Source organism: Alosa sapidissima, chromosome 7, assembly GCF_018492685.1.
Source record: "Alosa sapidissima isolate fAloSap1 chromosome 7, fAloSap1.pri, whole genome shotgun sequence".
Taxonomy (NCBI): Eukaryota; Metazoa; Chordata; class Actinopteri; order Clupeiformes; family Clupeidae; genus Alosa; species Alosa sapidissima.
The window spans coordinates 10,612,514-10,625,198 of NC_055963.1; the positions used below are offsets into that span (position 1 = coordinate 10,612,514).

The 12,685-nt window shown below is 44.4% G+C and overlaps 1 protein-coding gene across 1 annotated transcript in view; it reads left to right on the forward strand.

The window, feature by feature from the left end:
- The window catches only part of atp2b3b (ATPase plasma membrane Ca2+ transporting 3b), a gene marked incomplete at its 5' end in the record, with an annotated part of 33,244 nt that overhangs the window by 19,624 nt on the left and 935 nt on the right, over window positions 1–12,685 (forward strand). The window contains 3 exons of the mRNA XM_042098296.1: window positions 442–653; window positions 1,745–1,852; window positions 2,287–2,469. Coding sequence (XP_041954230.1) covers window positions 442–653; window positions 1,745–1,852; window positions 2,287–2,469 — 503 coding nt within the window. The remainder of the gene's footprint in view (window positions 1–441; window positions 654–1,744; window positions 1,853–2,286; window positions 2,470–12,685) is intronic.

Sequence of the window (12,685 nt, forward strand, 5' to 3'; positions counted from 1 at the left end):
GGATGGGGGGGGAGGGGGGGAGGATTGGGATGGGGGGGGTCCATGTAGGGGCAGTAATAGTGGACTGTTCAGTTATGCTGAGAAGCAGAGTCAGTCATTAAGTGAGTCATTCGCTGAGACTGGGAGAAATTAGAGAGAGAGAGCAAGAGAAAGAAAGAGAGAGCAAGAGAAAGAAAGAGAGAGCAAGAGAGAGCAAGAGAAAGAAAGAGAACAAGTGGGAGAGAGACAGATTATAGAGAAGGGGGCGAATGGATCTCTACAGCTTTTGATTTTCTGTGCACTTTAATTAGATAGCTCACTTTAGACACTTCACAAACAGTTCATAAATCAAATGTGATTACACGTACACACGCCAAATCTGCTCATTGAATCATCTCCCAAACATGCACATTTCCATATCTGTTCCTCCACCCACCTGCAACCCCCCTTCTGCTTCCTCAGGTGAGAAGATCTTCAACATCGACAGCGGCCGCAACGCCCCCCTCCACTCGCCTCCCTCCGAGCACTACACCATCATCTTCAACACCTTCGTCCTTATGCAGCTCTTCAACGAGATCAACGCCCGCAAGATCCACGGCGAGAGGAATGTCTTTGACGGCATCTTCAGCAACCCCATATTCTGCAGCATCGTGCTGGGAACATTCGGTATTCAGGTGAGACAGTGTGTGTGTGGTGCGTGTGGTGTGTGTGTGTGTGTGTGTGTGTGTGTGTGTGTGTGTGTGTGTGTGTGTGTGTGTGTGGTGTACCCAAGTGCCTTTGAAAGTCCAGGTAAATATTATGATGTGAGACAAACATGTCTAAACAGACCTTATTTGATGGCTCTGGAAAATATTTTGTGAGTTTACTGTCATAAATGGAAAAACAAAACAGCTATGCTTGTGAACAGCATAGGACAGGCTCTTGTGAACTGACATTGACATCATCTATTTATACCTAGCAAGCGTACATCCTTGAATAAAGACAAATAACATCTGCTTACGTAAACTGTAAGGTATGACCTGTGAGTGTCAAAAATAAGCAGCTGTGCTTGGATTGGAATTTGTAAGTCCACCAGTATGACACCCAAAACAGAACCCTGAGTAGTCTTAGACACACAGCTGAGCTCATCCTCGGCCGCCTCGTCCTGGTCAGGTCAGGGCGGGTTGGGTTGGGGTGGGCGCTCAGAGAGGCGAGACTGCTTTAGCAGGGGACAGAATGTGCTCTGGGCCCGTGACTAAGCCGTCGTCAGGCCCGGCCATGTGTCAGGACTCCTGACTGGGCTCCACCACGCTGATGCATCGGTGTCAGCGGCGGAGGTGTTACTGCGCCGAGCGTAACGTCTTTTGACGTGGCCTCAGATTGCCTTCCTCCTCTGAGCCCCCCCCACCCCACCCCCCTGAAAAAGGGAGGTCCGGCCAGACCGCTGATTTGCACGCAGACATGCAGCCTGTCTGAAGCTCCGTGGCTCTGGAGAGTTCTCTGGGAGAACCTTTTTTGACTTCAAAGGTTCTCTTGGATGAGGAAGATGAGTGTGTAAAAAGGATGTCTCTGGTAATTAAATAGGTGCCAATTTAACCTTGTCCCCGTTTAAATTATGTGCCCTGTCTCTGAAAGTGTTTTATAATTTATACTGTCTGACCTGTGCATAGATTGCTGTTTTTTTTTTTACATTTCTGTTGATTTCTCTTGTCATTGTCATTGGGCTAAACAGGGCTGTGTGTATGACAATCTGTGATGTCTGATGGGTTTGTCTGACTTGTTGCAGATCGTGATTGTCCAGTTTGGAGGGAAGCCGTTCAGCTGTGCACCCCTAAATGTGGAACAGTGGCTGTGGTGTCTCTTCGTTGGTGTAGGGGAGCTTCTCTGGGGACAGGTGGGAGTGTGTGCCTGTGTGTGTGTGTGTATGTGAGTGTGTGTGTGTGTGTGTGTGTGTGTGTGTGTGTGTGTGAGTGAGTGTTTTTGTGCGTGTGTGTGTATGTGCGTGCGTGCGTGTGTGTGTGTGTGTGCGTGTGTGTGTATGTGCGTGCGTGCGTGTGTATGTCTGTGTGAAATACAGAAAGAGAAGTGCACGTGATGGACATAAAAGAGAGAGGGAAGTTGTGTGTAAGAGAGAGAGATAGAAAAAGCCAGAATGAAGGAGGTTGAACATCTATAAGACCATTGGATAGTATTTAGTATTCATAGTCTTCCCGCTCTCATGCATACACATACACTTCCCTCACTCTCACACAGTTTGTCTCAGCATCTGTCTTTCCCAATTATCTCCCTCCCTCTTTCCCTCCCTCCCTCCCTCGTTTTGTTCCCTAGTTGATCGCCACTGTACCAACCCACCGCCTGAAGTGTCTGAAGGAGGCGGGCCACGGGCCGGGCACAGACGAGATGACGGAGGACGAGCTGGCCGACGACGAGGAGGAGATCGACCACGCGGAGAGGGAGCTGAGGAGGGGCCAGATCCTCTGGTTCAGGGGCCTCAACCGTATCCAGACTCAGGTGCTGTGTGTGCCCCCCCACCCCAGTCCTCCTCGCCTCTCCTCTCTCATCCCCCTCTCTCTCTCTCTCTCTCTCTCTCTCTCTCTCTCTCATCTCCTTACCATCTTCTCTTTTGAAGGCCTGATGATGTAGCGGTTTGCCTGGATGATGGTGAAGCTCTAGTTCACCCCTAAGGAGGTTAAAATGATTTGATCTTTCTTTCTGCAACTCTTTTACTGCCATTTCTATCTTGTCGCATCCCCTCCTCTCTCCTTTATTCTCTTCTCCTAACTTCTGTTCTCTTTTCTTTCCTGTGTTTTCTTTTCTCCTCTATTTCTTCATAGGTGTCGTTGTCCACTCTTTTGTCCTCTTTTTTTGTGATATCTTCATTTCTGATCTCCTCTCCTGTACTCTACGCTGTCCTTTCCGCTTCACCTCTCTTGACTCATCCCATTTCACCAAGTCCTGATGAGCAGCGCTGTCTTCTTCTCTGCTGTCTCTCTTCACCTCTCTCTTCTTCTGCATCTTTCTGTCTTTCCCTCAACCCTAGGCCCCCTTTTTTGGGCCCCTTTCCAAATGAACATACTGTATTCCACCAACAGTGTTCTATAAAACACTCCTAGAATCCCCCCCCCCCCCTTCACCCAGCTTGATTGACCCCTCCACTTTCTCTAATCTCCCTATGCGTGAGGAACAGATCAGTGTTAGTGGCAGTGACAGTGACAGTACGCCAGCACTGGCCCTTCTACTCAAAGCTTATTTGAGTTTATTAAATCAGGATTAGCGTATGCCTTAACTTGACATGAACTGCCATATTACTTTATTTTGTGGACATGCTACGGCATGTTTTGTTCAGCAGGCCTGATTTAAATGTGAATAGTTACCGTTGGCAATTTATAGATGTTTGTTCTATGAATAATCTTGTCAAAGATACTTTACTTATGTCATGTGTTCAGCTAACAATTTCATGCCTCTTCCTTAGTTTGTAGTTTGTGATTTGATTTCCTCTCTCTCTCTCTCTCTTCTCTCTCTCTCTCTCTCTTTCTCTCTCTCTCTTACTCTCTTGCTACGCCTCATTTTCTAATTTACATGTTTTGTCTTTTATTTCAAAGGCTGAAATGACTGTTTGCCTGTCTTGTTTTTCCTTTCATGAAATGTGCCTACCACCTTTTCTCACTCTGTCTTTCTCTCTCTGTGCTATCTATTTGTCCCACTTCTAATATCTGATAAAGAATGTTCTGGACACAGAGTGCTTAAAGCTTTCCCTTTTAACTGGAGAAATGTTATCTAGAGACAGCATGCTATTTCTAGAATTTGTTTTTGTCTTTCTTGTCATTACTCGTTATACATTAATAATGTAAAAGGGAAATGTTGATAGTCCTTCCAAAATATGTCACCTGAATTCAGCCTTGGTTGTACAGTTATGCAAAACCAAACGCCAGCTGCACTATAGGGTCTTGTCCTTTTACAACTAATTCATGGGAAGCTACCTCTATGTAAAAGAGTGGGAAAGGTGTGTGTGAAGGTGTGTGTGCATCTGTACAGGTTTTATGTCCTATTATGGTAGGAGCATTTTAGGCTGTGCGGCGTGCGTTGCAGTCTGCGAGCCTGTCAGAACAGGTAAAAGGTGTGTCGGTGTGTTTAGAGGCGTGCATTGCAGTCTGCGAGCCTGTCAGAACAGGTAAAAGGTGTGTCGGTGTGTTTAGAGGACTTTGCTTGCCTCTGACTCATAGAGGATCCCGGCAGTGGGTTGGCAGCGGAGAGGGCTCCAGCCTCTTGTTAGGGTAGGAGGATGGTGCGGCATTCAGAGGCCTCCATCAGTGGGATAGAGCGAGCCCAATAAAAGTGCATTAGATCCAGAGGAGGTGTTGTGGGTGGGTGGGTGGGGGGGGGGGGGGGGGGGGGGGGGGGGGGCACCGGGGATCGTAGGATCAATAAGTGTCCCGCATACCTACCTTTGGAGTGCCCTCTGTCTGAAGTCTAAAGTGCCTTTAAAATGGGCTCTTGCTCTCTCTCCCTCCCTCTTTCTTTCTCTCTCTCTCACCCTCTTTCTCTATCGTTCTCTATACATCCCTCTCTTCCTTATGTAGTTCTACCTCTAGTCTACTTCTTACCTCTCTACTCTGCTTTCTCTCACAGTTTTCTTTCTTTTCTTTTTGTTTCTCTCTCTCTCTCTCTCTCTCTCTCTCTTCCTGGCCTCATCTGTTATGGTGGTTCTACTTGGACAAGACGTTTGTTACAAGTATGGTAAAGCTGTTGGCGATTATGTCACTCATACACACCCACACACACAATGTACACTTCACCCCAGACTCCATTATATATTGCATATACACACACATACAGACGCTCACACACACACACACACACAATCATGCAATCAGAAGCCCGCTGACGCTCCTTTTAATGAACTCTAATGGAAGTATAAAGTGCTTTGCACCTCTCGAGCTCCATACGTTCGACCCCCTATATAACTCCATCAGTGCAGACACACATCAGGCGGAACTGAGCAGAGACAGGCCTCTGATGTTGGGGTGCTAAGCGCGGATGGCACGAAGTGCCAGCAAAGCTCCTTACAAGGTTTCCATCGATCCCCCTCCCGTGTTCAATACTGAGTAGGCAAAACACAACACACATTACAAGGGCCGCCCTAATATCATCAGTCACTTTAATTTGATCAAGGCTTTCACTGAGAGTGGCTCTTTTGCAGAGTAGCTCCATTGATTTTTTCATCAGTCATCTTTATCTTTATTATTATTATTATTATTATTTTTTAGAGTACAGTGATTACACCCGGATTAATTGTGAGTGGGGGGGGTGCCTTGGCAACACGGGCAACCTATTTACGGTAATACCTGTGTGTATCCATTGATTTTATTGGATAAATAATGATGTGAAAGCTACCACAGCTGTTCCCATGATGCATCAGTGAAAGATGCCCCACTCTACAAAATGTGGTCAAAAACCTGTGGGGTCTCTGAATTTGCATTGTGGTGCGATTACCATTAGGTAGGTCTGACATGCTGTGTCATAGTGCGTCAAAATACTATCTCTTGTTACTTTTGTCTTGTTTTCTCCTCCCACTGGGGAGAAGATGCCCGTAGTTTGATATAATGGACTCATGATTGATATGGACATTCAGATGCAGGAAGGACCAAAGGTTAACTGACATCTCAAAGGGGTAAATAGATAATCCAACAGCATGGGTGTGTTTGTTTGCAATGGTGCTTTTGCTGTGGTCCATAGGTGCCTTTTTACCTTGCTGTTGTCCCTGTCCCACAATAACAAGTTGTTTTTTTCCGAATGTTGGTTACCATAACCTCTTTTTTTATAGAAATACCTCAAGCTCTTTTAAGTGTGTTATATTTAAGTGTGGTCCAGTGAGCAAGTACATAAGAAACTGCTTTCTCCTCCTACTACTCCTCTCCCCCAATCCCCCTTCTGAATTATTTCTGTATGTGTGTGTGTGTGTGTATATGTGTGTGGTTCTCTCTCTCACCTGCAGATGGAGGTAGTGAGCACCTTCAAGAGAAGTGGTTCCTTTCAGGGGGCTCCGCGCCGGCGGTCCTCCGTGCTCAGTCAGCTCCATGACGTAACCAATATTTCTACCCCCACTCACGTAGTTCTCTCCACTGCCAATGCAAGCGCCGCTCCAGGGAGTGAGTCTCCACTACTGTTTTACCCCACTGGTGTCACACGCAGAACACACACACACACACACACACACACGCACACACACACACACACACACGCACACGCACGCACACACACACACACACACACACACACACGCATACACACACACACACACACACACACACACACACACACACACACACACGCACACACACACACACACACACACACACAAGCATGTTAACATACACACAAGTACACACTCACATACACAGACATGCAGATGCACACGCACACGTACACACACACAGACACACACACACACACACACACACACTCGCACACACGCACACATGCACACATGTATGGTTTGCAAATGCTAATTCAACACAAAAAATGACACTAAAAGATAGAACACCTACACACAGACACACACACACACACACACCCATACACACACACACACACACACACACACACACACACACACACACACACCCATGGTATCGTGTCCAATGTCACCTGTTTTTCTTTGGGATTGCTGGTCTTCGGTGGTTGTGCTTGCGCCTCTGTAACTGTGGCTTTTTGCAAGCTCGCCTGTGTGGTTTGCGACCGACTGTGCCAAAGATGTGGTCCCCTATCCCCACCTTCTCCCCTGTCTATGTGGCCTTGCCAGTCTGGTCCCTAATTTTCCCACACCGTTGACTTGTGGTTTGCTGTCTTGATGGTCTTGTATTTTTTTTTGTTTTTTGTTTATTTTTTTTCACTGGTGTTATTTTAATTTTGTCTACCCGGATGGGCCAATTGAGCCATTCTCTCTCAGTATTACATAGATTTGGATACAAAGCCTACTGGTCTTGTTATTGGTAGCGATATTTTTTCACACATGAGATTTATGGTTAGAAATTGGAATAAGAACATAAGGGATGATTTCCTTGACAAGCCTGAAACCTGGCACAGGACTACACTGCATTTTGAATGGGGATCCTGTGGTAGGTTTCAACATGCACAGGAAAGCAGTTTGACTTTATTGTTTAATCCACGGTTTGATTTGACCTGATATCTTCTACTATATTTGGGAGTGTTTTGGGAGTGTTTTGCATTTGTGGTTGTCAATCATAATGTTAAAATTTCTCTGTAATGTTTCAAATAGAGAAAAACACATAATTAGTACTCACTTAAAAAAATATAGACCACTAAATGGCAAACAGTCTCTGGAATTGGCTGCGGTTGAAAAACAGCCCTAGATTGAAAAGAGAGATGATGAAATATTGGCCAATCGCCTGCTTTCTCAGAGAAGGGGGGAAAAATGTGGAACCTGCCAGATGAAAGCCTGTCAGATGAGGAATTAATGAGAGAACATGGCGCAACTTTGTTTTTGAAGAAGTCTCTGTTGACAAGCGTGGTTGCCACAAAAAAGGAGCGAAGCATATTAAATGTAAATCAAATTCAAGCGTACTCAGAAATATCTTGACAAATAACGGTTGTGGCAACAAATTTGTGAATCTTGCACACGGGGGTAAACCTTCGAGTATAAGCCCTTAAGTGTCCTGCTGAGGTTGTGTAAAAGTTCTTCCTTCTTCCTGCCTCCCTCCTCTCTCATCTTCCTCTCTCTCTCTCTGTCTTCTTACTGTTTCAAGTGATATCGAAGGGAATGTTTTTTTCTCTGTCATGTGGTATTCTGAGTGTTACCAGGGAGACGGTCTTTCTCCTCAGTCCTGCACTGCTTCTCTAACTTTTTCTTTTGCAGATTTCCCACAGGCTGTCTGTCCCTCCTCTGACACTGCACCCTTCAGTCTCTCATGTACTATTGGTTATTCCATATCTGTCTCTCTCTCTCTCTCACACACTCTCTCTCACTCTCTCTCTTTCTCTCTCTCTGTCTACTGTCACATTTCATGGTGTTCTACTTTCTTACAAGTCTCACAATTTGTACATTTGAGCTCAGACTCTACAGAAATCATGTACTGACATAATAGGGACACAATGTAATATACTGGTTGTTTATTTATTTATGTGTTCATTTATTTATAGTCGTATTGAGTTTGATATCAATGTAAGACAGAGCGTGAGAGTATTGTGTTCAATTTTGAATTTTTTTTCCATGGGTAGTCCCATAGTTGATATAAAGTTTGCCGATATGGACTATTTTCTATCTTTTGTTATCTCTGGTCATCCATTCACATTTTCAGGTTGTCACAATTTTCAACACTAACCGTCTGACTGTCAGTTCCTTCACATATCATGTGTGTGTCCCATCTCTTCTTTTCACTCCAAGTATGTGAGTGTGTGTGTGTGTGTGTGTGTGTGTGTGTGTGTGTGTGTGTGTGAGAGAGAGAGAGAGAGAGAGAGAGAGAGAGAGAGAGAGTGTGTGTCTGTCCACTTGCGGTATGTTATGCCAACCAGTGTGTAAATGAGATTTTTCTGCTTTTAACTCTGTGAACCCTCCATCTGTCTGTCTGGCACTCTTGTCACATTCTCTTTTTTCCACCATTGTAGAGTAGTTTGGGGAAAATGAACCTCCAATATTCACACACTGGACATGAGATAGACAGCACAGCAACTGTTTCAATGAACAAACCTCAGTACTATTTTTGGAATGAAACACCAAATGAATATTCTCTAGAAACATTCTAGAACATTCGATAACTTGATTCACTGAGGACTAATGACCCTGTGCAGACTAAACCATGTCCACTACTGTACTGTGTCTCATTCTGTAGTCAACTGGCGTGTTAAGAGTAGTATTCTACCACCTCTTCTGTGGCACATTTGCTTATGTGGAGGAATGCATGTGTTTTGGAAAGCAGTATATCTTAGTTATGCCTTTCCCACAACGTCCAGCAACACTGTATTTGGCTCCCGTGGGGCTGTCTTGTACAGTGTATTTGTTACAATGACTCGACTGTGAATAAGCAGCCAGATCTATGGATCGAGTTTGTTTTCATTTTACATGGTTACGTGCAGAGGTTTGGAAAAGCATGCTCATGTGCCTTCTAAATCTTAAAGACGCACACTTTAGAATTGATGACCCTCTTACCGTTTTGGCAGTGTATCTATTACCAGCGCTCAACGCCATAGCTCCATTTGCAGAAATATTTACCTTATATGGAGACAGTTTTATTGGCGAATGCCAGAGTATGTCACTGTTTATGTGTGTGTGTGTGTGTGTGTGTGTATCTGTGCGCATGAGAATGCAAGTGTGTGTGTGGGAGAGCTTCAGGAGGCAGGGAAACTAGTTATCTAACATTGCATCTCCTGTGCTCTTGATTGCTGACATCTGCACTCGGCAGTAGGTGCTTGTCAGTCATTTGCATTCTGTTTTCCTCACAAATTTTTACCTGCTTTTCAATATGATTATTTGATGACATGGTTTCATCAGACGAAATTTCGACTAAAACAATCTAGTTCACTTATATAAAGGGCTCCTTTGTCTTTTACACTTCGCACTCTCAAGGCAGAAGGGGACATGCGATTTTTTTTCGAGGTTCATCTGAGACTTGGAGTTTAAAGACAAATCAGGATAACGGGGGAGGTTCTGAATTGAACAGGATGTGAGGTCATCAGCATTAACGTTTACTTTTCCATCACAGCTTCTCTAACCACTACCTCTCCTGCTTCTCCTCTTCCTTGGCTCCTTATTTTCGGCTTCGTTCTTTGTGTTCTTGATCATTTTCTTTGCCCAGTGCACTTAGGAAGGTCTATTGAGTAAAGCATTTTTTTTCTTCAACTTTTTTGTTAGTTTGTTTGTTTTAACAATGACGTTTTTCCATCAAGCTTTTCCTTTTGAAGGGCGGCGTGGGGACACAGTGGACATTGATCTGGCATGCTAAAACCCAGAGCTAAGGGGGAATAAAACCGCAACTGATTCTTAACATCCTTCATCATGGTCCATCTCAAAACAGATGTGGGTGTTATACTCGAAAGTTTACCCGTATCCATGCAAACAAAGAAAAAAAAAATGAAAACAAACAACGCCACCGAAAGAAAGTGTTTTCAAATCTTTCAGATTTGCATGAAGTCTTTTTCTTGCTGACAAACAGGCTCTTTGGAAAAACAGATAAGCACTTAACCAAATGCTTGACCGTTCCTTCCTTCCTGTTTGTTTGTTTGTTGGTTTGTGTTTGGAATTTCTTTGTTTTACTTTTAGTTAATTTAGCTTAATTTTCCTTTGCTGTGTGAATCTGAGTGGGGGTAGAGGGTGTTCGTTTGGGGGGGTGGGGCGTTACCGGGAAAGGGCTGAAGTGTTGACTGCACTTACCTGACCACGGCAAAGGAATGTGTTAATGAATGTCCTCACACATGAGCATATACACTCAAACACGTGAGTGTGTGTATGTGTGTGGGTGTGTGTGTGTTGTACTGTATGTTTGTTCCTGCTTTGGTCTGATTCGTCCTCTCAGCATGAGCCTGGCTGGGTGCCATCGTGCATCTATTTATTCGTTTGTTTATTTATTTTCCTACTTGTCTGTCTGAAACAGAGACGAGGCAGCTGCACTGGACTGGGGGAATTAAAACACACACACACACACACACACACACACACACACACATCCTCATGCACCCTCACACACCTCAGGCTCTTGTTTTCTGACCATGTTTTTTGGCATTCCTCTCTTCTCCTCATTAGCCGGCCTGAGAGCTTCACCGCCAGCTCTTCCTCCTCTTCTTCTTCTTGTCCCATCTGCACCTGTCTGCTCTGCTGCATGTCCAGTGATGCTCGCGCTGCCTCACCTCTTCACTCACTCACTCACTCGCTCGCTCACAATGCTCACTCTCACTCACTCACTTTATCGCTCTCAATGCTAACACTTACTCACACACTCACTCACTCACTTTATCGCTCTCAATGCTAACTCTTACTCACTCACTCACTCACTTTATCACTCTCAATGCTAACACTTACTCACACACTCACTCAATCACTCATTCACTCACTCATTCACTCACAATGCTCAATCACTCACTCACTCACAATGCTCAGTCTCACTCTCTGGCACTACACACACACACACACACACACACAAACATGATGACTTATCCTCTCATTCTGTGTGGCCCAGACCCATATTGGCTTGTAAATCATTCACATTCAAACTACACGGCATTGCAGGGTAAAGTCCTATACTTGTGTTGGTTATAATATGTATAAATGTCAGGTTGGATTTGGTGAAATGTCTAGGTTCATTCAGTGTATATCAGCTGCTGAATGATTGCCATTGACCTACATTTATTAATTTGAATTGCTCAACTGCAATGCCTAAAATCTAAATGCTCAACTGTTCAGTGAAGCCCCCAAGTGCCCTAATGTCATTAACCTTTGTTTGCACATTCACATGCACCATTTTCCAATTTTTAACCCAGATGTCACATTGCAGCACGGACTTGCTTATTGAGCATGGAACTGTTTGCATGGTTTAGACACCTATTCTCTGCTGTTACATATGAACTTTTAACAGATTAATGGATTGTGGGAATTGTATTGAGCCCATGCATGGACACCACAAAAAAAGATATTGTGCATAATTTCATAATTTAGTCTAATAGGTCACTGTCAAACCCAACTCTCTTGCTTTTGCTAACTCAAAGTGTTTGATGGCTTGATGATGCATGCTGTCATTTGACATCGACCACATGTTCGCGTGACTGGAATTCCATTGCCCCTTCCATTCCATTTTGCTCACACTATTTCATACTCTAAGTGAACACTAAATCCTGGATGTTCCAAAGGCCAATGAGGCTCCAGGTCCTGTCCTCTTCCCTGTCCTGTTAGCAGGTGCAATGCCCCATGTCTTTTCCCTGTAGGATATAGGTGCTCCCTGACCATATCCCTCTAAAGCCTCATTCAGAGACCCCTCAGTCTCTCTATCAGTGTGCCTGCCTCCTTTGATTTCCATCTAACTGTGTCTGCCCGGCATTCCATTGCAGATTCTAACCCACACGTTTTTGTTTTGTCCCTTCGTTGTACTCTGCCAGAGGGCAGCCGACTCTAAAATACATCTGGCCCTGATCTGGCTCTGATCTGGCCCGGGTCTGGGAGACCGGGCCCACCCGATCAGAGCCAGATCCGTCAGAGAGTCAGCTGTGGTCAGGGCTATGTGTGTATCAAAGCAACGTGCTCAAAACAGCAGTATACTTTATCGTCAATTTAAACTGCAAGTCTCTTATCAGGTCAGTATACACACATAGTTAGCATTGAGTTTGTATTGGCTTGTACCTCTGTGCTTAAAGTGTGTCTCTGTGTGTCTGAGGCTTGGTGTCTTTTATGTTTGACCTCACACGAATGTCCATTGTCTTGTTGACTGTGAGTGAAAATTGTGAACTGACAGTTTGAGATCATTTCCAACACTTTTTGATTTTTATTTCTTCTGGTTTGGTTTCTTTTGTTGTCATCTCTCTTCCTTTGTAAAACTCTTCAGATCAGGTTGTGATACACTTTCATTTTAGGTTTGCACATAAATCTTTGATCATGTAGACATCAGAACGTCAAATATTCACAATATCCATTCCCTCACAATTCCTAGAAGCAGTCAAAATTATTTTTTCACCAAAGATAACAAGCATAAACAGACTAGAAATGATCCCATATTGTATATCACAT